Raw genomic sequence first — 26676 nt, 5'->3', positions numbered from 1 at the left:
GAGCAGGCGTGGAACACGTCTCCCACAGAGCTCCCCACGCAGAGGGCCTGGGCCACACCGGCGTGCGCAGTGTGCAGGGGTCACCATCCTCGCGTGGCACGGCTGTGCTGACGAACTTTCCTCCACGTGAATCTCATCTCCCTACCTCGTGGACCAGCCACGAGAGGGAATCACAACTCTCCCTCTATGGCAAAGGCAACGGAGACTCAGCGGGTCACGTGCACGCGGCCGGACAGCTGACCTGAGCCTCTGGCTTCACCAGCCACAGCTGCGCTCGCAAGCCAGGTTCACAGGCAGCCCGAGTCAAGGGCAGCTCTGGACACCCAGCCTCAGTGGCCTATGGGGGGAAGCAGGACAAGCCTTCGGCCCAGGTCCAGACGTTCTACTCCTCCTCCCAGAACAGACACACCCGGATCTTTGACCTGTTGAGTAGGGGTCACCAGGGGCTGAGCCCATGGAGCTACCACCACGGCACACACCAACCCCAGGTGCCGAGGGGCACTGATAATGCTGGGGACATGAGCGCAAGGCTCATGGCTGCCTGTCCCCTGACTATGCAGTAGGGTCAACAGAGGCCAAGACATAGTCTCACCAGCTGCAGGACCCCAGGAGGGCTGATGCCGCCCCATGCAGGTAGAATTCTGGAAGCTTGCAGAAAGTGGGGGACCAGACACAGGACAAGGAAGGGTTGGGGGGCAAGCGGTATCGGAAGGGAGGAGCCTGGAACCCCACACCCCGCCACCCTAGAGCTAACCCTTGGCTTTGTCTGTGAACTCCCAGAGAAGACTTACCAAACCCGGGCCAGAACAGAGGCCTGTCTGATTCAGAGCATGTTCTTCCTTCCCTTAGCCTCCAACTGCACCAGTGAGGGTGACAGCTTGAAGGATAGGAAGGCAGCAGGATTCGAGCCTGTTTTTCCCAGGACAGAGGCCTCACAAAGTTGGAACCAGCGGGAAAGGAGAACGTACAGGCCAGTCTGGCACCCTCCTCTGCTGGAGGGGGCTGGGACCCCACCTTTCCCTCCAGGGGGTCTTCCTCCCAGGACGACCCTGGCAGCAGGGGAGCACCAGGAGGGGCCGAGGGAGGAGAAGGGAGTGGAGGGAGGCTCAGAAGTGCCACACTGCCACCAGGTTAGACGGGCAAGACAGTCTCTAAGGAACAGGGAATCCAGAACAAAGAGAGAATACCGAATTCTGGCTTCAGTTACCAAAGGAGAACAATTCCACGACTTGTCATCTTGAAAAATGGGTCTGGTGAACTCCACATTGTCTTTTAGCTGTTTTTTTAATCAAAGTACCACTCACCTGAATAACGCTCAGGTGTTAAAAGATAATGCCAAGTGGGAGATAATTGGCTCAAACTTCACTCTTTCTCACCCTGCACAGCCCTTTCTCAAACCACCCGCCCAGGGTTCCTAAGCCGGAGCCGGGGTCCATCTCCTGCTCGGTGAGCTCCCTGGTGGGACTCGGGAGGGCACAGAGGCAGGGCGCCTGCCACAGAGCCCTCACTCAAGGGGACCTGCTCCCTCACCACCTGCTGCTCACGCATGGGGTCCCTGGGAAGCCAAGGCTGTCCCAGGTGCCCCCCAACCCCTCAGAGGTAGAGGCTGGGACAGAGGTGCAAGAGAGCCGTCTGGAGGTTCCTGCCGGGATGAGCGCACGGGGCAGACCTGAGATCTCTGGGATCCCCTGGTCCTCAGAGCCAAAGGCCCCCTTCATCCACTCCTTTCTCTTTTCCTTTTATCCCTTGAGGAGCTTATGCTGTCTGCTGCAACCAGAAATCAACTGTCACTTGCACATCCTGCCTGAAACCTCAGCTCTGGTCTGTTCTTCATCCAAGCCCTGCAGCTGGGGCAGGGGCGACGCTCTCAGTCGCAGGAGGCAGAGCCTCCTTCCTGCGAGGTGCAGGCAGCTCCAGAAGGACCTGGGCTGGGCAGGAGAGCAGTGCTGGGCAGAGCAGAGCCTGAAGTGCAGGAAGGGCAGCCTTGGGCACCATCAGGAAACAGCTGTGCTGCCTTCTGTGGCAAGCTGTTAGCACTGGAAGAAGCTGGTGGAGGGAGCCCTGCGCTGACCTTGCAGCTTCTCTGGGTACCTACAGCCACTCCGAACAAAGAGCGGCTGCAAACCCGAGCACACGTGGGTGGCCCGTCCCCTGCTGCCGAAGGAGTAAGCTCCAGAGAGACGGCCAGCCGGGAATCCAGCTCTGCTGCCTCCGAGAACCGGCCCGCGCCTCACCCCTCCCGCCCCCACCCTCCTCTGGACGAGGGGACTCCACCTCGCAGAACTGCTGGGAGAACAGAGAGGTCAGCTGACTGCTGTACACCCTGGCCACAGGGCAGCTGAAGGAAACCAAAGTAGAGCCCCCAGATGCCCCTTTGGCATTGGTCCTTGGAAAGAGCAGCTGCATAGGGCACCGTCTCTGACTCACAGACAGAGGCCCCGGGAGGGCTCCACTCCCCAGGTGCAACCGGGAAGATCAACCAGAAATGGACGCCTTGCCGAGACAAACCCTCACAGACTGTCCAGTTCCCATCTGTTCTGCAAGAGCCTGCCCCGAAAGCCACCTGCTGTCTCCCGAGGGGCTGAAGGCCCCTCCCCATGAAGAGGTGAAGGCACTCTCGGGCTCCTCCGCTGCGGGGCATTCCTCACCTCCCCTGCAGGGCCCCATGCCAGGACACGAAGGCCGGCCAGCATGTGGGCATCCACACACCCAGCCATGGATCCTGGAGCAGCAGGGGGACGGTCCTTACTGCTGCGTCACCATTCAGTAACTGGTGTCCTGTCCACACAGCTCCTGGACACGACCGCCTAGGCGGGGCGGCCGAGGCAGAGCTACCCCGGAAGAGACCAGCTCTGGGTCCACCACCACTGCGCAGGCAGCGTGCCCACAGGAGGCCACACGGACGCTCAGCCCATGCGCTCCGTGGGCCAGCACGTCCCCAACTCTGCTCTGACTGTGTCCTGCTTTCCCTCCTTTCCACGCCTGGAGCCCAGCTTAGAGAGGAGGCTGAGAACCAGCAGCCAGAGCCCCGACCTGCAAGGGCGCCTGGTGCACCCTGCAGCCCTCCTGCGCAGTGCGCTCTGTGAATGACTGTCGTCTTCTGCTCCTGTGAAGTATCTCCAAATCCCATCGCCATCTGACCCCTTCAAGGGTGCTGCTGGCTACAGATGGGTGTCTCTGATGAATTTTTTAACGGCCGCCCTAATGAAATATGGATGGACCAGAAGCCCTCTCTACAGCTGTTATCTCAAAACAACTCAACAACTTAGGTCTTTGCTTTTTTTTTTTTTTTTTTTTCTTTTTCCTTTTGTTCAGCAAAGAGCTGTGAGCTCCGCATCCACCCAGCAAAGGGTGGCTTTTTCACGAGTCCATCTGAAAAATGGTTACCTTTTTAATGCCAGATTTTCTGCATGGGCTCATTTTCATGCTTTCTAAATGCCCTACTTTGCATGCCCACTCAGGGATGTGTTTATTTAGAAATGATCCCAAATTGTCAGCATTTCACACCTAAGTAGCTCCCTGCAGGCTGGAGCGTCTTCCAAGCCTAGTCCCTACTTGGTACTAAATTTTCATGAGACTCAGAATTTAAGCCCACATCAAAGGCTGGTGCCACTCTTGATGCCTGACCTGAGAGGTGATGCGATTATAGCTTGCGAAGGTCCCGCTGCCTGGTCCCACTAGAAAGCAAGGGAAAGGCAGTATGCGCTCCCACAGTCCAGCCTGGACCCTGGGGCCTGAGAAGGGACCACCCAGCCAGGGCTCCAGGCTGTGATGGTCAGTCCTTGCACAGCCTGTGGGAGGACAGGCCTGCCGTGGTGTGCAGGGTGCAGGTCCTCCAAGCAGTGCTTACCAGGAAGGTGTGCCTCGGGAAGGGGTCCAGGGCCCCCACGAGGCTGAGCCAGGAGTGAGCCGGCCTCACACGCAACCCTGCATCAAGACCACCTGCCACCTGCACGGTGTGGGCACCCGGTTGGTCTAGAACAGACCTGGTCTGAGGCACAAGGCAACATTCATGATAAAGACAACGGCCTTGACTCCCCTGGGTGACCCCTCGCGTGTGGACTGCTGCAGGCTCGCTTCACACTGAGCCAAGACCACAGCACGGCTCAGGGCTGGGTGGCTCAAACAGCATGGGCTTCAGGAGCTGCTGATTCCCAGGCAGGCACTGGACTGAGGCTGACCCGGTGCTGCCTACCAAGCCAGAGTTTGTCTACACAGAGGAATTCTCCAGGAAAGGCTACGGAGGAACACCAGGAGGCCTAGAAAGCAGACCGCCCCAGGCACTCCTGTGCATCCCAACATGCCTGCTCTCTGCTCCGAAGAATCTTCTCTTGCCGTTTCCCCCTTCACCATGGACTCGCCTTGGACAAAGCAGAATGTGACCGTCGGAGAAACTCTCTGGGGGCCTCAGGTGTGGCTCAGTGGACACCAGCCTGGGTTCAACCCCCAGGACCGCCAAAAACAAAAAAAAATGAAAAGAGCAGGTCTCCAGGGTGCTTCACTGCCTGTGATCTCCTGCGGGCTTTGGTCACCTCCCGTCTTCCAGGTTCCGGAGCACCCGTTGCTCTGGGGAGCCTCTGTGCTCAGGGTGCATATGCCTTACGATCATTAAACTATTAAAATGAGATGCCAGCATCACAGACACGCTGTGACCGGCCACCTGTCACAGCAGGCCAGGGGCCGCAGGCGTGGGTTACCGCGCCCCCGGGCTGGATGTCAGAAGCTCCTGGATGTCACAGCCAGGCACAGACCTGGAGCAGGCCACAGGGCCGGCTGGCCAGTCAGAAACCAACCAAGGGAAACCGCGCTCAGCAGCCCGAGCAGCGAGAGTGCCTCTGGGAGGGCACCGGCATCGGCGAGGGCGAGCCCCCGGCGGGCGCAACTCTGCCCCACTCACAGATGCCAAAGGTCTCCATCATCAGCGCTCCACCCGAGAAGGAACTCGGCACCCCTGGGTGACAACCCCTCAGGACCCAGACACGGTCCTCGAGGGGGTGCTGCAGCTAGATGAGCTAGACCCGCCGCGGTCCTTGGCTGCCAGAGCGCCTCCCCGACCCTCGGTTTTCTCATCTGGGGAAAGCTGATTCAACCAGCTTCTTTGCAAGCTGAGGGTAAAGACCAGTGATCGCGAGCCCTTGTTCCTCAGAGAGCCATTTGTCCACACCACCCTCCTCGGGGTGTGGACGATTTTGGCCACACGGGCATCACAAGTGTCTCCACCACCTGGAGCGGCCCGCCTGCCTGCCGCGCCCTGCCTCTCACCCCGGCCGGCACACACGTCCTCTCCCACCTCCTGTGCCAGGCCAGGACCCCGCGTGGTGCCGGTTCCCGATCTGTGCTGGCCTCGTTCAGGTGCAGCCTTCCTGGCTCTCGCCATCACCTGGAGGCAGGGTGCCTGCAGACAAGCCCTGAACACTCCTGGGACGACCAGTCCCACCGACGGGCACTGGCGCACCTGCCAGAGAGGCCCTGGAAAGCCAGAGGGGTGGGCGCTGGCTCTCGGCCTGGCCTGGCACGCCTCCCCCTGCCCATGAGGGGGCGAGCACAGCAGGACACAGCAGAGCCACCAACGTGCACCTTGAGAACCAGAGCCTGGACCAAGAGATGAGTTCAGTTCTTTCCCAGGTGCTTCTGGGAGCTTCCGGGTGCCTGAGGCCTCCCTGTGCTGAGACGGGAGATTTCTGGGCACTGAAAGAGGCAGGGCCGCTCAGCCCCTTTCCCTGCTTGAAGGGGAGTCGCTGCTTCAGGCCCTCCTTCTGGGGCCTTGGTTCGGTTAGTTTTGCAGTTGTCTTCCTAAGAGGGTCAAATGCAGCAAGAGACTAAATGGACGCACGTAAGCACCGACCTCAGTGGCACTGACCAGCTCTCGGGAGCCCCTGGAGAGCCCACCTGGGTTCCGAGGACTCTGGGCAGCCGGATTCCCCAGGTTTGCCTTCCTTTGCTGGCACGGGCCTCGCCCATGCTGCCCCAGACCCTGGGTTCCCCTGGGAGCTCTGAGGACGAAGCGGCACTCACACCCGAGCCCCCAGGGTCAGTGTCCCTTCATCTGCCTTTTCAGCCTTTGGGCTATTTTTCTCACCTTCTGGCAATATCCAAAGGCCTATTTCTTTTCTAAAAAGGTCTTTCATCATGGCCAAAGTTAACCGGAGGAGTCTGTTTTCTCCAGGATGGCTTTAAAACTTGAGTTGACTCTTGCTGAGGGGACCAAGGCCGACCCAGACGCCCCTCTGCACAGAGCCGGGCCAGCTGTGTGCGGCACATGGAAGCTCTTGGCTTTTCCTCACCCACAGCATCTTTCAGAGAGATTTTCTCCATACAGACTTACAGTCCCAAGTCTCTAATCGGCTTCGTTTCAAATCCACCAATTCGGAGATTATGCTCACGGGCACATTTTCAATTATACGGCTCATCTTGAGAGAGGGCCAGACAGCATTCAAATGCCCCTGGGCTGGGCTGTGGTTCGGTGGTGGAGCGCTTGCCTAGCACCCGTGAGCCGCTGTGTTCGATTCTCAGCCACATAGAAATAAATAATTAAATAAAGGTCCATCAACAACTAAAAGATTTTTTAAAAATAGTAACAATAATAAAATGCCCCAGCCTCCAAAAGAGCCCCCAGTGACATCCATGGGACATGCAGGTGAGGCTATGGGTGGGGGAAGCGGCGGGACCTCAGGGACCTCACACGGCCCCTGAGTCGGTCAGGGAGCTGCATTTCTGAGCTACCTTGGGAGGATCTCCCTCATTGGCCTCTGTCACCATCTGGGCCACAAGTTCCTTTAACCAGGTCCCTCGGCAGCCTGCACAGGCGCATGGAGGGACAAAGCTGCTCCCCCCAGCCCCTGCGAGCTCAGCGCAGGCTGGGACTCTGTGCGCCACCCACGTCACTCAGTCCAGAGACGGCGCGACGCGATCGTGGACCAGAGCTCACGTGTGGGCACGGCCGGCCCAGTGGAAAGCCCGGGCAGCAGAGTCTTCCCACCTCGGTTTCTCTGCGTGTTGAAATGCGGCGGCACGGGCAGCGCCACAGAGGTGCAGAGTGTGCTGCCCCAGGCCAACGGCTGATGGCCCGGCTCTGCAGACGCCAAAACTGGTATAGCAGCCATCACCCACTGCCACCTGTCCCCCAAAGTCACAGGCTGTGCGACACAGACAGATGTGACCTGGGAAGCGACCCAGGACGTGCGCTGGGGCCTGAGGAAGGGGGTCGCTCACCTCCGCGGTTGTGCCCACTTCCCACCATGCCCCCATGGGGGTCAGGGCTGCCCTCGCCTGACCCTAAGGTAGAACCTGACCTGAGATAAGTGACTGCTCAGTGCAGGAGCAGGACTTCGGCAGCCCGGGAAGGAAGACCGGCCCTGCTCGCTCCTCCCTACACGAGACGGGTCCCGGCCTGTCACCACCCTGCTCAGAGCTGTGACTGGACCCTAAGGGCTCCGTGTGTCCAGGGCTCAGGTGTGGTCCCCAAAGGCACGCGTGCTTGTCCACAGTGGCTAAGCAGCTACAGAACACGCCAGCCTCTGGGGTGGGCGACTGCGAAGAGCTCTGAGAGACACAGCAGTGTCCGAACGTGGCCGCCTGGCTGGACGTGCGACCTCCTCACACAGAGGGTCCCACGCCGAAGCTGTGCAGAGGTCACCTGGTTCCAAGCTGAGCTCCTGGGAATGATCCTCCCTGCTGATCGTCCCAGCGTTACTCTGACAGCCCTCCAGGAGGCGGGGGTCAGGTGGAAGAAGGGGGACTTCTGGAAAAGGTGACCAGGCCCAGTTGGAGCTAGGAATGGCCAGGGGCTGCTGCACAGGTTCGTTTCCCACCGCCTGGCACAGCACAGCCGTGATGAGCTGGGAAGCCGCTGGGGTAGCAAGGACACACTAAAACTGTGAGCCTCTGGACCTGCCGCCACAGGACGGATTCCAGTTCATGCTATGGCGGCAGGACCTCCCTCAGTACCACTCAGTTATCTCTGAGCGGGGAAGGAAGGAGCAGATTTCAGTCTGACCGTGAGCCAAGAACACTGCATCTACCAGCAATAAGCCCCGGGGTCCCTGGCACTCGGCAGAGGTCACTCACCAACTAGGAAAAAGGCCAAAGCTTCTGCTTCAAGCCAGCTGGCCTTGAATGTGGTCTGGGACCCCCTGCATCCAAATCTCCTGGGAGGCCTGGGACATGCAGGTTCTGGGCCTCTTCCCGGCTCTCCCGACCAGAACCCAAGAGGGCACGAAGCCAGTGATCCGTGTACTTTTTTCCGAAGAGCCCGAGGCTTTAATCAGCACAATAATGCCCAGGCAGACAAGGAGGGCCCGGCTTTGCAAATCCTGCCAAGCCTGCCAGAGCAGCCCTGGGGAAGGCCGAGGTGCCCACTGGGCTCATGCCACACACTCAGGGAAGCCACCCAGCGGGAGCAGAAGGGTCAAGTCACGTGAAACACATGGAGATGAGGAAAGGCTGGAATGAGCGCCGCCTCCAGTTACCACACTGGCGGCAGCAAGAGGTGCTTAAAGCAGACGGACGGGCAGGAAAGCCCCCGCAGGAAGGACCCACTGCCTAGGGCACAGAGGGACTGGACGAGAGGGAAGACGGCAGAATCTCACAGTTCGAGCCCTCCACCTTCACTCCATTTAAGGAAGGGGTCTTCAGACGGAAAGGGATGGGGGACATCGCTCGGGAGGACCTGAAGCCCAAGAGAGGCAGAGATGGAAAGCAAACGCCAAACCACCTCAAACGGCTCCTGTCCCCACACGTCAGGCCGGCCTCGGCCTAGCACCAGCACGGGTGGCACAGTCACAGCAGCACGGCCCCACCGCCCTTCAGAGCTGTCCTGCTCCTGGTGTCGGCTAAGGCTCTGGAAGGACTCACAGAACCAGCCAAGGTGGCCAAGATTTCCTTTCTATTACTTTAACGAATCTGCCACTTTGCTCTCACCCCTGAGTCTGTGGATCTCCGTCTTTAAATGTGAGAGAAAAAGAATGCACCGGCCCACTCGGCTCGGCAGTGCTGCTATCGGTGGCCCAGCCAGGGACTTTGCCTGGATGCCGGCTGGGCACTCGGCTGCACCTGCAGAAGAAATAGGCAGACGATGTAAAAAGGATAGGGACTTAATGCTCTGCAGCCACACAGTTCTCCACGGGCCCCATAGAAGCAGCTAGGACTGCCGGGGAGGTGGCTCCGGGGAGCTGAGCTGGCCAGAGAGCAGGTGGGCTTCCCGGGCCTCGCCACGGGGCAGCTTTTCAGTTCTCATTCTCAGCATGAGGAAGTTGTGGACGCAGAAAAGCAGTTATCAGGAAGTTGCTTTTAATTTTAAAGAGTCTCTGCTTCATTATGAGCAAAACAAAACCAGCAACCTCTGGGGCAAGACAAGGGAGTCGGACGAGCTAAGAGCATGTCCCCAAGCCCACGGAGAAGCGCAGGGAGAGTGAGCAACTGGGGAGACAAGCTCGCTGGCAGTGCGTGATACGGGGCCTTCCCAAAAGCACGGCCTCCGTGCCAGGCTGGGCTCGACCACGAAGCCCGGCCTACGCCAGGGAGAACCGAGGACTCGGGGTTACGGCAAGGCTGTCGGAGCCCAGGCAGCCGGCTCCAGAGCCACGGCTTCACTCCCTGCTGCTCCACCAAGCCATGAGGGACATCGACAGATGCAGTGCAGAAGGATGGCGCCAGCGGCGGACACCAGAACCCACGCAGCCCTCTGCCACCCCGGGGGACGAGGGAGGATGAGGTCCTTCGCTCTGGAGCAGGAGTTCCAGCAGAGCCGGGTGGAGGAAGCAGCTTGCTGGCCAGCAGTCGTCCACTGACGCCTGACAACCAGGAAGATCTACCCTAGGGCACCCGTGTCCCCGCAGAGCGCTGCCCAGGTCACAGCACGAAGCCACCTCCCAACAGCAGGAGGAACGGTGCTCTGGAGACAGTCAGACAGGAAGAGCAAATGAGAAAACCACAGATGCAGTCAGAAGTCCAAGAAAGGCTCGGTCAGGGGCAAAGACAAGCGTGGACGCAGGGGCCGCGGGAAGGAAACGGAACACTGCACCTGAAAGTTCCCGTGGCGCCCAGGAGCAAGGCCGAACGTGTGGCCAGCGACAGGGAGGCCGGGAAAGCCCCAGCTCAGAGAGAAGAGCGAAGTCCAGATGCGTAGAGCACACTTGCGCTCCACAGAGGGCAAAGGTCCCCGGGCCCGGGCGGGGGTCCAACGCTCCTGGCTCCTGGTTCCCATCCCCACTGCCTTTCTAGTACCCGAGTGAGCAGGTCACAAGGGTGGATCAAGCTTTGGCCTTTCGTCCTTGGCTCCTGAAGCAGCCTCGGAACAGCTCCAAGTGAGAGAGGCCAAAGGCAGCCTCTGACCTCAGGCTGCTGCCCTACCTGCCCTCCGTCACCAGCTCCTGCCTTCCCCCCAGCGGCCCCTCAACACTCCCTGCCTTGGGCTGGCCACCGAGAAGCCTCTGACCCGCCTGCCCCAGAGTGGACCCATTTGGGAAGGGCCCTGCCCCACCCTGGCAGGGAGGAGAACCCAGTCTGCACACACCCTGCTGGGCTCCCCGCCCAGCCCGTCAGCCTCACAGCAGACCCTCTGCCCACTCACATGCTCCACGCCACCCACAAAACCCCAAGGACGCTGAACACTGGGAGGTCCTGGAGGGCGGCCTGGGGAGGCCACGGAAGCCCCGCCTCCTCCCAGCCCTCCCTTGACACCTCTCCATCTGCGGCCTTTGGAGTGACCTTTGTACTAAACCGTGAACACAGAGTCGGCGTCTGCCTGAATCCGTGCGCCCGGGAGCAAATTCATCAAACCCAGGTGGGGACCCCAATTTACAGGGGGCGGGTCAGAAGCTGGGGTAAAGCAACCTGGGGCTTGGGGTCGGCACCGAGGTGGGGGGTCCTTGGGAATGGAGCTCCCGACCTGCGGGTCTGACAGCGCCTCCAGGGGGAGGGTGGGAACAGAACAGCCAGGGTCCACCTCGGCACTGACGGCCTGCCAGGGGTGGCAGAGGGGTCGGGGTGGCGAGAGCACAGTGGGGGACCCCAAGCAGCTTCCCGCCTACATCCTCAGAAGAGGCAATGGTCAGTGCTGAGAGACACTCGCAGGGTCAGGGCAGAGTCGGGGCCATGCACGCACTCTGTGCCCAGTCAGCCGTCAGACACAAGGACACGGGACACGGCCTTCCTGACGGGATCCCCTGGATGGTAGATTTGACACCTGGCGAAGAATCCCAGTCACGAAGAAGGGGGAAGGCAGCCTCTCGTGCTCAGGGCGCCTGGGCCTCCTGCGTGAGCACAAGGCTGAGAGCCGAGTGAACGTGGGCGCAGCAGACAGAACGCGCCAGCTGCCCGTGGCCGTGTCAGACCTCACGACCAGCACGGCCCGGCTGACCGAGGCTCACACACTGCCCAGAGACCTCAGGAGCAGAGAAGCAGGCCCCACGGCCCCGGGCCTCCCCGTCCACCTCCCAGCCCCGACCGTGCGCCCCACGGGAACGCTGCCCCTGCACGTCCTCCCACGTGGCCCTGCGTGGTGCAGACAGGACGCCCCAGGGCGGCGCACTCCCCGAATCCCGCCTGTTAGTTCCACAGCCCTGGGTCTCCCTCACTGTGGTTCTCCCCAGGCCCCTGCCACCCCCTCTGTCCCAATCCCAGGAACACGTCACTGATCCTAGCAAGGTGCCACCGCCCACAGCCCACAAGCAGGGAGTTTCCAGAAAGGGACAGACTCAGAAGCATCGGGTGCAGGGCCCTGTGGGTACGAGGGCTGGCTTCACGGGAGGGAAAGCCTGCCATGAGGTCCTCGTGCCTCCCGAGGGCAGCACGGGCCAACGGCCGCCTCCCGAGGGCCCTGCGGCGGCCCTCACGCCCTCGTCACCTCGAGGGCTCACTGCAGCCCGACACCACCTGTGACACTGCCCACACAGGCAGCTGAAGGAGGCGTAGGCCTGACGGCCATCCGTGGGAGATGACCACCGTCCACCACAGCTGGATGGCCATGCAGACGAAGGCAATGCCACAGAACAGCTTCTGTCCCGTCACCAGCCCGAGGCCCAGGACAGTGGGTCACTGCTCTGTCTCTCTGTGCTTGTTAGACTCCATTGGTGTGAGAGAAGGACAAGGACCCACGGCAGCAAACGAGGCTTTCTGCCTGGCAGGAGTGTGGACGGCGAGTGCCGGCGTCCCCTGCCACGTCCTCGTGACGCTGGAGGCCACCTCTTGTACCACAGGGGCACATCCCACACCGCCCGGGAGTGACTGAGCTGAGAAACTGCAGGGTGACCTATAAAGTCATCCTGACCTATGTTCTGGAAGCCAGGCAGAAGGCAGGGGGAAAGGCAGCTGAGCTGTCCCGTGTCACCGCACAGCACCCGCCGCTGACCGAAGCGTGTGGAACACGCACACTTGCTAAGCGAGCACATTCACAGTAAGGACTTTTCCCAAAAATGTTAATCATAATCATACCAATGAAGGGGCAGGGGCCACAGGGAGGGGACGGGCACCAGCAGCCCTGGCGGAGGGGATGGCTCCCCAGTATGTGCTCAGCCACGCTCCTCAGATCCGTGCACTGCACACGTGCAGAGTTTGTGCATCAGTCACACCACGACAAAGTGGTCTAAAGACATAAGCGGAGTTGGCCGCAGTGGAAAGACCCTCTTTACGAGTGTGGACAGCACTCAACCTTCTTTAAAGGCCCTGCAGTTCACGGCGCACTTGGAGTTAGCCCGTCACACCTGGCCCGTTCACACAGGCTCTGTCCCAGCTGTTCAACGGAAGCATCCCCAGGACTGCGGATGGCTAAGAACCCCTCACACCAGCAGGCTCCACCACCTCGCCTTTGAATCACCAATTCTAAAGGAAAGGGGACTTGGAAACTAACCCGTGGTAAGAAGCCTGAATTGATCTACCGAAGGTGAAAGCAACCTGATCTTGACTCCAGGAAGATGGCGCATCCAGGAAGCTAGGTGGCACTCCCTGTGTGCGCGGGCGGAACTGCCCCTGAGCAGAATCGCTGCCCACGGCTCATCTGGAGAGGAGGCCAGCCTCCAGGGGCAGGAGGGATTTAGCCCTGAGTCAGTCATTTGGGAAGAGCGATGTGCCAGAGGCGCGTGGCAGGCTGAGTAGCTCAGGGAGCACATCCCGGTGTTCCTCCCACCTCCCTGGGCAACTCGGACGGCCCTGGATGTATCCCAACCCAGGAGAATGAGGCTCATGGTACCTTCGAGTTGGTGGAAGTGACCTCACCAGCTCCTTTTAGCCCTTTTCCACCTCGTTCTGCAAGGATGTCCCAGGATATGGGCTCCCAGCTCCCAAGGCCACTGTACAACTGTGCATGCAGACAGGGGAGCCCGTGGTTTGCTGTCGAGGTACTGGGTCTTGGTCACAGTGTTTGAAAGACTCACCTGGGACTACATCAACATTGAAATACTAGCTCCAGAAGCCCGGGTGTGATGAGACAAGGAAATAACAGGAATTGCTATATCTGTGTGTTACGTAGTAATAATAAGCTGTGTTTGGTATTTGCCTGGACTTGTAAAACTAAACTCATAAAGGCGCCTGGTGACAAGCTTGCTGTGTGGCAGGATGACCCTCCTGATCAATGCCGACATGAACCTTGATCTATGATTTGGTGGGGCTCCTAGTCTAGTCGTGCTCTGGTCTTTATCAACGAAGGCCAGAGCGTGACAGGGCTGAAGATCACGACTCAAACCCCTGCACTTTTGGAGCAAGCTGTCAGCAGCTCTGTGACCAGAGGACTCCACGTTGCTCTGTCTCTTGACTGCCCCGGCTGCTGTCCACTCTATCGCTGATTGCTGATTGACCGTTGTCACTGAGGCCAGATGACTGACCACCTCTCCCCCAACGACAACAACTGCCACTCAGCTTCCGGTTTATTAGACACCCAAGGCCAGGCAAGGCATCCGAAGAGCTGAGAGAGGCCATGGCTGAGAAGAATCCCCTGGGTCTTGCTGACTGACTTCTTGGCTAAGAGACGTTGCACTGAGTAAGTCCATGGGGATTGGACTCTAGGTGAACAAGGGGGTGAATCTTCAATGTATTTATGACTTGCTATCATTAGGAATGTTGAATTGACTTGCTGTTATCAGGAATGTTAAGGTGACTTGCTATCATTAGGAATGTGGAGTGTGCACTGCATGAATAAAATCCACTTGTCAGAACCAAACTCTATTCCTCTTACTCACTGCTGGCGACATGGGGCAGGAGCACAGCCATGTGGAACTTGAGGAGAAAGCATCATGCTCTTTCAAGAACTCTCCGGGCTGTGGCGGCCTCCCTCTCTGACCAGTGCCACCCTCCTCTCCAGCCTCTCCAGTCCCCAGTCCTCCGTGGCACCATGACAACCCCTCTCCTTCCCTAGGAGCCTGTCCTCTGGTCCTCCATCAGGGGAGGCCACACAAGCGTGAGGGGCTGAAGTGGGTGGAGGCCCGTGCCATTGGAAGGGTGCCCAGGAGGCCCCAGACACAGGGACTGCCCTTGCCTCTCAGCTCCCCGGGCTCCCTCCACAGCAAGCAGCTGTTTGTTAAAAGATGACGTTTCTATGAAATTCTCAGAAAATAATGAGGCCAGGGTTTCTACAGTGACACTGATTGTCCGATTTTACTTGTGCACCACGGCCCTGTACCCGATTAGCCCTGGCCTCCGCCCGTCCTCTGAGAATGCCGTCCGTCTCTCCTGGTTAGCCTGGTCGTGTACCTTCCCTGGAGGGAGGGACCACGCGCACTGTTTCCCTCCCCAAGAAAAAGCGGTGTGCCACAGGATGACAGACGTTCTTCCTGACACAGGAGGACTCAGCGTGCCTTGCCTTAAGAGGACATGAAAAGCCCGATTGTGGGTGACAGTGACCTCAGCCAGAGCAATCGGAATCAGTGGCAAGAGCACCTGAGCATCGTCTCGGTCTGCTCTGAAGACCTGGCGCTGGGGGCGAGGCAGGGGTGACGGAGACCACAGGTGGAGGATTCCTCCTTTCTAAGGCCTCCATCAAGAGGAAGCAGCCCAGAGGCCAGGCGTGGCATGGCCTGCAGTGGAACCAGAACCTGTCCAGATGGAAGGCCAGGGAGAGGCTGCCCAGGGAGCCCCGGGATATGACCAGAAGGGCAGCAGAGGGAAGAGGGGCCCTGAGAGAACCCTCACGACCTCTGGAGGGTGCGGAGCCAGGAAGCTCCTCTCATTCTCCTCCCTGACGCGCCCCAGTGCCCACAGCAGCTCCCCGAGCGCCACACTTCTGACGCTTTCTACGGACACACCTCCTCACAGGTTGTGCGTTTCTCAGACCTTCCCCACCACAACCTCGGTCCCAAGGGCAACTTCCCTGGGCCCTGACGTCCGGCAGTGAAACCTGGGTGGAGCCTCTTCAGGGGGTTTGCCTGCGTCTCCCTACATGAGGCTCCAAGGTGCCACGGCTGACATGCTCCCTGCACTGGGGCAGCCCAGGAATGCAGCTGCACAGCAGGGCGGCCACTTCCTCCAGGGCTTGGTTTCCTGACCGTAGGCTGGGGAACGACGCAAGTCTTCACCCTATGCCTCGGCCATGTGCTCATTTCATCCTTGACCTGCACAGGAGCCCAAGGGGAGGTTTATCCATGACCATCACAGGAGCCCAAAGGGAGGTTTATCCTTGACCTTCACAGGAGCCCAAGGGGAGGTTTATCCTTGACCATCACAGGAGCCCAAGGGGAGGTTTATCCTTGACCTTCACAGGAGCCCAAGGGGAGGTTTATCCTTGACCTTCACAGGAGCCCAAGGGGAGATTTATCCTTGACCTGCACAGGAGCCCAAGGGGAGGTTTATCCATGACCATCACAAGAGCCCAAGGGGAGGGTTTATCCTTGTCTATCACAGGAGCCCAAGGGGAATGGCAATGTCTTTTCCCCATTTTTCAGGTCAGGAGCTGAGGCCCATTGAAATTCGAACCCATTAGTACATTAGGGCCGACTGTGGTCTTGACCTCCAGAGCCGCAGAACAGCCCATTTGTGTTGCTTCAGTCCTCAAGTCTGTGGTAATTTGTTATAGCAGCAGTAGGAGTCTTTAACTCATTGCATCTAATTCTTACTTTTTAATCTTCAAATTTGAGGAAACTCTGGTTGTTGCTGCAGCAGCTCCAGATATGGAACCAGGCCTCCCGGATGCAAGGAGCAGGAGCCGCACACCTTTAACCTTCAACCTGAATTTCACCCATGCCACCTTTTACACTTCACCTTTAGGTTTTACCTGTGTTCTACAGTCTCGGTCTACGGTAGTGGGTAAGGCTGCCAGCCCTGAGGCCAGGTAGCCCAAATTCAAGCAGTCCGCCCACCACTGGCTGTGTGGCCTTAGACAAGCTAGCTAACCTCCCTGTGCCCCAACATCCCACCTATAAAATGGGAATAACAGCACTTCCTACCCACAGATTTAAGGAGTTAATAAACAACAGCCCTTCAGAGAGTCCCTGCTCCACAGACACCATGGCAGACTGACAGCTTTCCATCAGCTGGACCCCTTCTCCCAGACACACATTTGGGCAGTATTTCCTGGCCTCCCTTGGCTTCATGCTGCCTGGTGACTGCATCCGGGTCAATGAAGCTGTGGACAGCAGTGACGTCCCCGTGTGAGCGTGGCCAGTGAAGACCCCTGCAGTGGCCTGCTATCCCAATTCCTCCGTCTTCTGGGGGTGTGGACGCTTGGGAGGTTCCAGAAGACATGAGTTAAACACCCAGGGCCCAGGTCGGCCTGAATCCCTGAACAACCAACAGGGAGACCCCCCAGTAGGGCCCCAAAACCTGACTCTCATGGGCGAGGAGCAAGCCTGGACCTGAGGGGCCACAGCACGTGGGCTTCCATGTCATGTCAGCAGGTGCTGAGTGCAAGGACCAGAGCGCTGCCCGGGCTCCAGGGATCACAGGACACCCACACCTGGAAGTGGGAGCCACCTGAGACCAAGCCCTGCCCGGGCTCCAGGGATCACAGGACACCCACACCTGGAAGTGGGAGCCACCTGGGACCAGAGCCCTGCCCGGGCTCCCGGGATCACAGGACACCCACACCTGGAAGTGGGAGCCACCTGAGACCAAGCCCTGCCCGGGCTCCAGGGATCACAGGACACCCACACCTGGAGTGGGAGCCACCTGGGACCAAGCCCTGCCCGGGCTCCAGGGATCACAGGACACCCACACCTGGAAGTGGGAGCCACCTGGGACCAAGCCCTGCCCGGGCTCCAGGGATCACAGGACACCCACATCTGGAATGGGAGCTACCTAGGATCAAGCCCTGCCTGGGCTCCAGGGATCACGGGACACCCACACCTGGAAGTGGGAGCCACCTGGGATCAAGCCCTGCCCAGGCTCCAGGGATCACAGGACACCCTCACCTGGAGTGGGAGCCACCTGAGACCAAGCCCTGCCCGGGCTCCAGGGATCACAGGACACCCACACCTGGAAGTGGGAGCCACCTGGGATCAAGCCCTGCCCAGGCTCCAGGGATCACAGGACACCCACACCTGGAAGTGGGAGCCACCTGGGACCAAGCCCTGCCCAGGCTCCAGGGATCACAGGACACCCACACCTGGAGTGGGAGCCACCTGGGACCAAGCCCTGCCCGGGCTCCAGGGATCACAGGACACCCACACCTGGAGTGGGAGCCACCTGGGACAGAGCCCTGCCCAGGCTCCAGGGATCACAGGTCCAAGCCTGGGAATATGGGCAGCAGGAGGTGCAGGGGCCAAGTGTTTGCAAAGCCATCCCCTACAAGGACTGGGAAGAGACTGGTGCCTCCCTGGCCTACAGCTCCAGGGGGACACAGGGAAAGTAGAAAATTAGCAACAGAATGAAAAATAGTGAGGATAATGTTAGAGTCACAGCACAGGAGAGGCTCGGAGAGGACTTGCTGGCTTCGAGCATAAATGGAAGGCCAGGGGTTCCAGGAACGTGTGTGCCGACCAGTGGGAAAGCGGCTTCCAAACGTGAGACTGGAAAGCTCCGAGTGAAGACCTAGCCTGTGGCCCTGTCCCCCCCAGCGGCCACGACGGCACTGAGAGATGAGGGCCAGTGCAGCAGACCAAGTGTGACAGAAAGACAGGAAGAGCTTCGGGACCAGCCACCGAGAGGAGCGGGGCCACGGGCGGGAGAGGAAGGGGCTCCCCTCGGCCGGCTCCGGGTCTACTGCACAGTTTCGGGGCCGAGTCGCTCCTAAGGCTACGTGCATTTCAAAACTGCCCAGAGCACTTCACACCACGCCAGAAAGTCAGCGTGTGCGCAGTGGAAATGCCGTCGATGCCCCGCGGAAAGCAGCGTCAGAGCCTGACACGAGTCCCATCAACAGACACGATTATTACTCGTCAAACATAAATCCCAATTTTTTTAAAAGAACAGAACCCTATGGAAATTTTAGTAGCAATATGCAGACAGAGAAGCCATGAGCCTGGGAAGAGGGAAAGAAGGCTTTCTGTCTGGGTCTTAAACAAGCCCAGGGCCCCAGGAGGCCACGGCGGCCCAGCCTGCCAAGGACGGTGACCACAGCCTCAGGCCAAGGGAACAGCCCAGGCCAGCACAGACAGCGCATGCCAGGCTCTGCCCGCCATGCCAACAATGCCCCCATCCACGGAACCCCTGCCAGTGCAGAGGGTGCCCTTGTGCCTGGGGTGGACCGCCATCAGATGTCCCCGAGGAGGTGGACCAGCAGAGGGTGGCCATGCAGCAGTGTGTGGGACACCCCGCAGGGTGGGAGGCTGCAGCTGCTTCCTGTCCCTCACGTGTCATCTCACATCATCCTGCAGCAGTCCCCAGAAACAGGCACCGTCATCACCCCAGGGACAGACAAGGGCAATGGCTGGTTCCCTCCCAGCCAGGAAACCACAGGAAAGCGGGTTTCCAGCCCCAGGACAGCTCCTCAATCCTAACAGCCAGCAGGCCACAGGCCGACGCCTCACTCGACTTCACACGCAGGGCCGCAGTCGGCCATCCTGAAAGGCTGGGGAGCCGGGTCTGGTACTCACCAGCCAGCGGTCAGCTGCTCGGCCCCAGGCTCGCAGGAAGACCCCAGCCTGCGCCTGGAGCCCAGGACCAGCCCAGCTCGAGTCCTCTGGCTGAACTTATTCTTTGCACGGCAGCTGCCTCACTCCAAGGGGACCCAGCCAGAGCAGTCAGATCTGAAGGGACAAAGGGCCTGGGCAGCAGCGGCGGAAGCTGGACTTCCTGTGGGCTTTTCTGAGGCTGAACAAGGAGCCCTTTGGCTCCAGCTCCAGGGAACAAGCCGGCATTATCTCTGCACGGAGGGGCCTTTGGGTCCCACGGCTGGGGCGGGCGATGCTGAGATACCCACAGGGCGGCCGGCTGCTCTGCACACCCCAGCATCGCAGAAGTTGTCCCAAGTGACAGACAGCCCCAAAGTTCCCGGGGAGCCAGCGAGGCTGAGCGGGAGGAAGACAGCAAGTCCTGCTCCTCCCGGGGCAGGTGGCCACGTTGTGCGTAGTCATCTTGCTACACGCACCTGGACGGTGGCCGGTTCGTCCAGAGCCAGATCACCTGCATCCAGCAGGGCGGCGCAGGCGGGGGAGCTGCTTCTGAGTCGGACGCCCTCTGCGGGTGTGAAGCCGCACCGCCCCGCGTGGGTCTTCCTCAGATTTTCCCCCAGACAGGACGGTCCTTGAGGACAAGCAACCACAGCTCTGAATGCCCTGCAGGGTCCAACTGGGTGGTAGGGATGGTGAGTGCCGAACACAGAGAAAGATCAAGGGGTCAAGGCAACTCGAAAGCCCTAAACCCACCATTCAAGCAATGGAGACCGCCGTCCCTAAAGGTGGCCAGCTCACACTTCACTCTGGCTGGCCGGGGGCTCCGACACAAAGCCCTGCAGAATCACTAAGAGTCATACCAAATATGCAGATTTTCTCATCAGAGGGTCTGTGATCACTAAACCGCTTTCACAGTTCCGATGAGTCTGTCTCCAGCGAATCGGACACTTGAGAAACCGAGCTTCTCTTAGTACTTAGTGTTTTTAACTTTGATTTGACCCCTGAAAGGTAACCCTCCTTTTCCTAGCAGCACTTGAGTCTATAAAGGCAGAACGCCGCCTTCTCCTAGGTCACAAACACAGCCAGTAATGGCGCCAGATCTCGTCGCTCCCAAGTCGGGCCACCTGAGTGGCAGGGACAGCCAGGTGGGCACACGTGTCACAAAATAAGACTTCAACTCTGATTCCACAACTGGACCCAATTCGCTCACTAAACGCCCTAAAGCAGGGCCGCAGGGCCTCACCTGCCCAGCAGAGGGGCTCAGCCAGCTGGTCTCCAGAAGCTTCGTCCAGCAATAAGCTCTGCAATTCTGCTTATTACCATGAGTGGCCAGTGACCCTGAGGAAGTGGCCGGGAGAGACCGAGGAAGCAGCACTGAGTTATGACCCATTTCTGAGCCATCACAACAGGCAAGTGGCCAAAGGACGAGCAGAGGGAAAGGACGCAGGACACAGGACCAGTGGTCACCTGAGCAGCAGAGCCCACCACGTGGGCCTGGCTACCTCCCAAAGCCATATCCAAATGCTTCATTCACTGGTCAGCCACAGTCCTTTCCTCCCTCTACTGGGAACTGAAGCTGACCCCAAAGTCTGCACTCAAAGAAGCACTGGTGAACTCTGACTGTGAAAGAGGAAATGGGCTTGGAAAGCCTGAAGCAGCTGATATTTTAAAAAATGCACAGTTCCTTCACCCAAGTCATCTGCCAAGGCCTGTCTACCACAGTCAAGAACAAACACCACCAGATGCCCAAGTTTGTGCCCCCAAACACCGGCTGCCTACAGGTGGTCTCCACTGTGCCAGGGACCCACCCGTACCCAGGGGGCTGCCAAAGCCATGTCTGGGAGCAGTGGGCTCTGCCTGGGGCGCCTGCAGCATCTCACAAACCCAGTTACCAGGGGCATTCAAGGATGGCTGCAGCTCTGGCCCACTGACCCTCATCCAAAGTGCTACCTACACTTAGACTCAGAAACCTGCTCCAGCTGGTCTTGGGAGCCCATGAAGACGCCCACTGCAGCATCAGACTCTAACCAGAACCACAGGAAAATTCAAGCATCGGTAGCTGAACTTCTAATAGTTCTCCAACCAAAGTGTTAAGATTTTATTTCATGCTGGACATGGAACCTCCACGCCTCACTCTCCCACTGAGTTACACCCCCACCCCTACAATTTTAAGATATTTTTTAGAAAGGGAAAGTTTTAATAAGCATAATAAATTGGTTCCCTTTTGCAACTTGATGACTTTGTTTTGAGCAATGAAAGAGTATCGCTTGTGTCACTTAACAAAACAACAATAGCTTGGATCCCATGTTTGGAACTGCTACAAATCGAGGATCACGTCACAGAAACAGACTACAAGAGCAGACGCCAAGCTGCTTGCGAGAGTCCAGTGTTGCTGGGCGTTTGTGTTTTGTGCCCAGGAATGAACCCACGGGTGCCTAGCCACCGAGTTGTGTCCCCAGCCCTTTTCATTTTCATTCTAAAACAGGGTCTCGCTAAGTCCTCAGGGCTTGTTAAGTTGCTGAAGCTGGTCTCGAACTGGTGATCCTCCCGCCCCAGCCTTCCAAGTCCCTGGGATTACAGGTGTGCACCACGGCGCCCAGAGAGATTACAGCGTTTTAAATGCAAGGTAGTTTTTGCTCATTCCTAGTTTTCTGTGCTTCCTGTAATGAGTATGCATTGCATTGGGGGAAATAGAATCAATAAGAAAAACTTTATTTCAGAAACAAATGAAGAAGGAATTGTTTCTGCAGCAGAAGCCCAGCTCTCTCTCTCCTCTCTCAAGGTTCCGCTTCCGCGGGGCATCTCAGGTAAGCAGTAAGGTCCTGGGACAGTGTCCTGGGGCTCCACCCTGCAACAGGACCACCACACAAGAATTCCCCACCTTGCTTTACTTCAGGAGCCTCCTATAGTTCCAGCAAATTGAAGTGTTCGAACCTTGATCCAGTTTTCACTGTCAGATATTTGTGAAAAGATTTTAAGATCTATTCTTTCAAAGTTTATTTTTTTAAAAAGGTAGTTTTAGATGGGATTTCACAAAATAGGGATAAAAGAAATTAAGATTATTCCAGAGTTTCTTCTGCCAAGGCTAACAAGGCACTCTTACACTTCAGGGTTTATAGATACGCAGGGTGCACTGCCTATAACCTGCTCTGAACCTCAGCCCCACTTAGCAACTCCCAACCCACCCGTGGCTGGGATCACAGTTGTGAGAGGGACCCACACCTGGGTTCTAACCCTGGGCGCCCACGGAACAGCTATGAGAGCTAGAGCCAGAAGCGGGGGCTCTGGAGCCCGGCAGACCAGCGGGAACCCAAGGACTGTGGCAGCAGCCAGCCCTGCGGAAGCTCAAAGGGACTCATAAGTGCACTCTGGCAAGCGGGGGGTCCGCAATGCTGATTCCTTCCACAGAATGTGGCGCTGAATGTGCACACTGACTTGGACTCCATCCACAAGGGGTTTCCATGTTTTGCCCCGTTTGATCTGCAGGCAACGCTATAAGGGCAAAAGGCAGTAATCACAAACCCCGATTTTCCTTCTTTGTTTCTTCTTTTTTTTTTTTTTTTTTTTTTTGGCAAACATGAGAAAACTGAGGTTCAAGGTCACAGAGCACAGAAATCAGTCTCAACCTAACCTCAGAGGACCCTGTGTGCCACACCTCAACACGGTACAACTGAATGTCTCTTAAGATGCCCTGCTAGTCTTGCTTTAATCAAATCAAACTGGTGTTCCCACGTTGCTCCAAATTAATCAGGTCCGCTGGTGAAAACGCAACCAAGCTGACACTTCCTGCCCGCTTGAGCTTCGGGCCAGAAGCTTCGCCTCCACCACACCTAAGCTGCAACGTCCTCCTGGGTGGGTACGGAAATCAGCGAGGAACCTGAGGCTTGCCTAGTCCAGGCCTGGGGTGCAGAAGCCTCTCCTCCAGCACTGACAACCTGGTACTCCCCAACTCACGTCTGTCCCCCGCCACACACGAGCCAAGGGTTTTCACACAGCAGAGCTGAGGGATGTTCCAGGAAGCCAGCTCCCTAGGTCTGGTTGCAGCCCTCTCCAGGCCCAGCAAGGCGCCTGGCTCTCTAGGCAAAGCTCCAGCTTCCGGCCCTGTACTTAAGGGTGAGCTGGTGGAAATCCTGTCATTGTTGAAAGCAGCCATCCACTTATGCCTCCATGTCCTCACTGGGGGTTGGCAGGTGGCCCGCGCCTAAGCAATGGAAATGGAGCAGTCTCGCCTCGCCTAGCGGAGGGTGCGGCACTGTCCCAAGTCGGAAGTGGGCGGTGGAAACCGGGTGCCAGCGGTCGCTGCGGAGCTGCAGGCTCCAGCTCTTCCCCCAACTCCGCACCAGCTGCCTGCGCCCCGGGAGATCTCGAGGTGCGGGCGGGACACGCTGCCACCGGAGGCTTGGCCATGCTGGTCTCCCCAGCCACAGCCTCTGCCCTCCCCGTCCCTCGGACACGCGGAGAAGGGGTGACCACCCCGTCTTCGCAGACTATCGGTCCCCAGTCGCCTGCAGTCCGGGTCAGAGACCCGGCAGGGCTCCGTGCTGGGTGGGCAGCCAGAGGCCCGCCCTACCTCGCCACGCACGCCATGCGCCCTGCCTCGGTTTCCCTCCCCTGGAAAGGCGCTCGCTGCGCCCGAGTTGTGACGGGACTCACGCCCAGATTTGCAGAAGTTCGAGGGCAGAGCGCGCCCCACCCCGGGTTCCCAGATCCCTACCTGCGCGGTGGCTCCCGCAGCCGCCAGACGGAGCGCCCTGGAGACCCGCGCCCGACATGCCAAGGCCCCCGCCGCTCCAACCGCCCGGGTCGCTGCAGCCCGCGCCCTCGGGAAGGAGGCGTAGGGCGGGAAGTGGGCAGGGGGCTGACGCCGCGGGGGAGGCTCCTTCCTCCTCCTCCGCCCGGCCCGCGGAGGCTTCCTTTCCAGTGCGGCCGCAGACGCGCACACCCGGGCACGGCGCTGCGCGGTGGGACTTCGGGAAGTTTGCTCTTCACTCTCGCTTGTTTCTGGGTGAAAACCAGAGGGGAAGTGCGGTGGAGGGACGGGTGCCCCAGGAAGGAGAGATGGGGGGCGCCTCCGGAAGCCTGATTTGTGAGTGGCCAGGGCTGCTGCAGGGAAGGTGACAGATGGCAGTGGAGGGGATAGGGGAGCAGCTATTCTGAAGTGTAATGTGACTCCAACTTTCAGAATCTCTGGCAGCACTGGGCGATGATCCATACCAAGCTCCGGGCACTGGTTAGCGCCTTCGCCCCTTCCCTTTGGCTTGTTCCAGAACGCACCTGTTATGGGAGTGGGTACAGGAAGTGCCAGACAGGTTCCTGCCCTGAGGAGCTCAGCTCTGGGCAGGTGTACAAAACTGAATAGCATGCCTTCGGGTTAGCCAGGGGCTGGAGGCAACGCACACACCCTGCTGCTGCAGGCGCTCAGGGACAGCAGGGGGTACTCTGAGGTCAGGAAGTCCTCTGGGAGAATGAGACCTTGGTGGTGTTAGAATGAGATAAGGGCCCTAGGAGTGAACGCATAGGTGCCTGGCGGGAAAAGCAGCAAGCGCTGGGACCTACGAACCTGGGCGTGGTTACAGGGGTGTGGGGCGGAGTCGGCGCAAGATGAATTTGCAGGTACTGACCACTAGGGGGAGATTCTGGGCTCCGCTGGCAGCCGGCAGGGTTGGAAAGGGCTCTCGCTTTGGCTGGTTGATTGAAAGGGAGACCAAGAGGGGCCCACACTAGATGAAGTTGAAATGCCACATCTGCTGCAGTCCACTCTACAGCAAGGAGCCAGAGGCTTCCAGAGGCTGAAACCTGAGGGTGGATGTATCATGTAAGACCTGCTCACCTGCCCGGGATGAGCCTGCACACATGCCTTTCACACCGTGAGAAATAAACATGTGACCCAGCATCCTTGACAGTTCTGCTGCCACTGAGTGGGGACCCTTGAATGTAGCCGGGTCATTGGATCCCAGGGCAGCAGGGCCAAGTGGTGTCAATGACTCCCCAGAACTGGGAGGCATGGCCACCTTAGTGGACAGCAGCCGTCCAAGCAATGCTTTGCAGAGACCTTTGCAGCTCGATCACGTGTGATGAAGATGAACTGGATGGACAGCCTATTAGATTCTCACTTGATCCATACAAACAGTAGAGTCCTAGGTAAAGTGGACAAAATTCTAACTTTAATTGCCAAACCGGAGAAGCATGGTCCTTTGGTCAGGGCCCCGACTTGAGTCAGTTCCCTGGTCCAGAATCTCCTGAATAAAGGGAGGTTGGTGTCCTTGAGGAAGGTCGCTGCTACCCTGTCAATCTTACAATCAGGCTGTAGGTGTCTGTGTACTATTACTCTTCCCCCTAGCCTTCCCCAGGGCAAGGTGTGACCATTTACCAGGGTGTCTCCATACTGGGGAAGAATTGACCTTTCCAAAAATTCCTGCACACCAATTACAGGAGACCAAAATGTCACTATGGACAACCAGTCAGAGTAGGGGCTCAGGGAGGCCAGATCCCCTCTCGTCCATTTCATGATGAATCCAGTGGATCACTGTGCACACCCTGCGGTTGGTACCCTACTTCCAGATCTGAAACAGATATACCCAGGGGCTAACGGAATCCTCTCGTGGCTTCCCACACCTGTGGACAAAGGGTCATCGTGATTGGAAAGACCAACCACAAGTGTCTCCAGCTAGAATAATAGCCAAAAATGATGCCATATTCCACGAGGCTGAGGGGATTAAAACACTACCAGGAGCTTAAAGAATGCAGGGATGGGGCTGGGTCGTGACTCCGTGGCAGAGCACTTCCCTAGCATGTGAGGCACTGGGCTCCATTCTCGGCACCGCATGTAAATAAATAAATAAACATCAATGATTAAAAAATATTTTTTAAAAAAAGAATGCAGGGATGGTGGTTCCCACCAAGCTCCTGTTCAACTCATCTATTTAGCCCTTGGGGAAAAAAAAGGAAAAAAAAAAAGAGAAAGAAAAAGTTATCAGGCCCTGAGCCACGTGCCTATAACCTCAGTGACTCATGAGGTGGAGGCAGAAGAATCACAAGTTTGAGGCCAGGCCAGACAACCCAGCAAGATCCTAGCTCAAAAATATTATAAAGAAAATAAAAAGGGGTGGAGATGTAGGTCAGTGGTAGAGCCTGTCCAGCTCAGTGGGTTTTCCAGGGGTCCAGCGGTATGGCCTGTTGAGATACCCCTTCCAGGGTGAAGGGTGAGCTGTTAACCACGAAGCTGACCGTGCACCCTGGGCTACCCTCACAAACACCCACAAAGCTGGGTGCCCAGAACACGCTGCCAGGAAGTGGAAGGGGCAGGCGAGGCAGGGCCTGAGCAGGGCCTGGAGGCACAATCATGCCCAAGCAGAAGTGGCCCAGAAGCCACGCCCACCCGTGACGCACTGCCCCCTCTCCCAGGCCACAACCACAGCTTCACGGGGAATGAAGGTACTTCTGTCCTGTGTCCATGCTCACCAGAGGGTGACTTCAGCAGAGCAGTGTACAATCACGTGATAGGATGACACGTGGTGTGGACGCCACCAGTCTCTCTCCCCAGTCAACCCCGTCACCGCCCCGTGGGCTCATGAACAAAGTGGCCATGGTGGCAAGAACGGAGTCTGTTCATGGGCTCAGCAGCAGACTTCCAGTCACAAAGGCCAGCCTGGCTACAGTCACCACTGAGTGCCCGAGTGCCAACAGTGGAGACCAACACTGA

At 58.4% G+C, this 26676-nt stretch overlaps 1 protein-coding gene across 6 annotated transcripts in view; it reads right to left on the bottom strand.

The window, feature by feature from the left end:
- Window positions 1-23869, bottom strand: part of Disc1 (DISC1 scaffold protein) — a 227927-nt gene extending 204058 nt beyond the window's left edge. For 5 of the 6 annotated variants that reach the window (XR_007104297.1, XR_007104298.1, XM_047520403.1 and 2 more), the window contains exon 1: window positions 23689-23869. Coding sequence is in view for 3 of the 6 variants with exons in the window: in XM_047520403.1 (XP_047376359.1) it covers window positions 23689-23746 (58 nt within the window). In the remaining 3 variants the exon portion in view is untranslated. Of the gene's footprint in view, window positions 1-18956; window positions 18985-23688 lie in introns of those variants that run through there. The other variant, XM_047520404.1, reaches the window with a different exon arrangement.
- Window positions 23870-26676: the final 2807 nt, after the last annotated feature.

This window comes from Sciurus carolinensis, chromosome 12 (assembly GCF_902686445.1).
Source record: "Sciurus carolinensis chromosome 12, mSciCar1.2, whole genome shotgun sequence".
Classification (NCBI taxonomy): Eukaryota; Metazoa; Chordata; class Mammalia; order Rodentia; family Sciuridae; genus Sciurus; species Sciurus carolinensis.
This window is presented reverse-complemented; position numbering and strand designations above follow the sequence as displayed.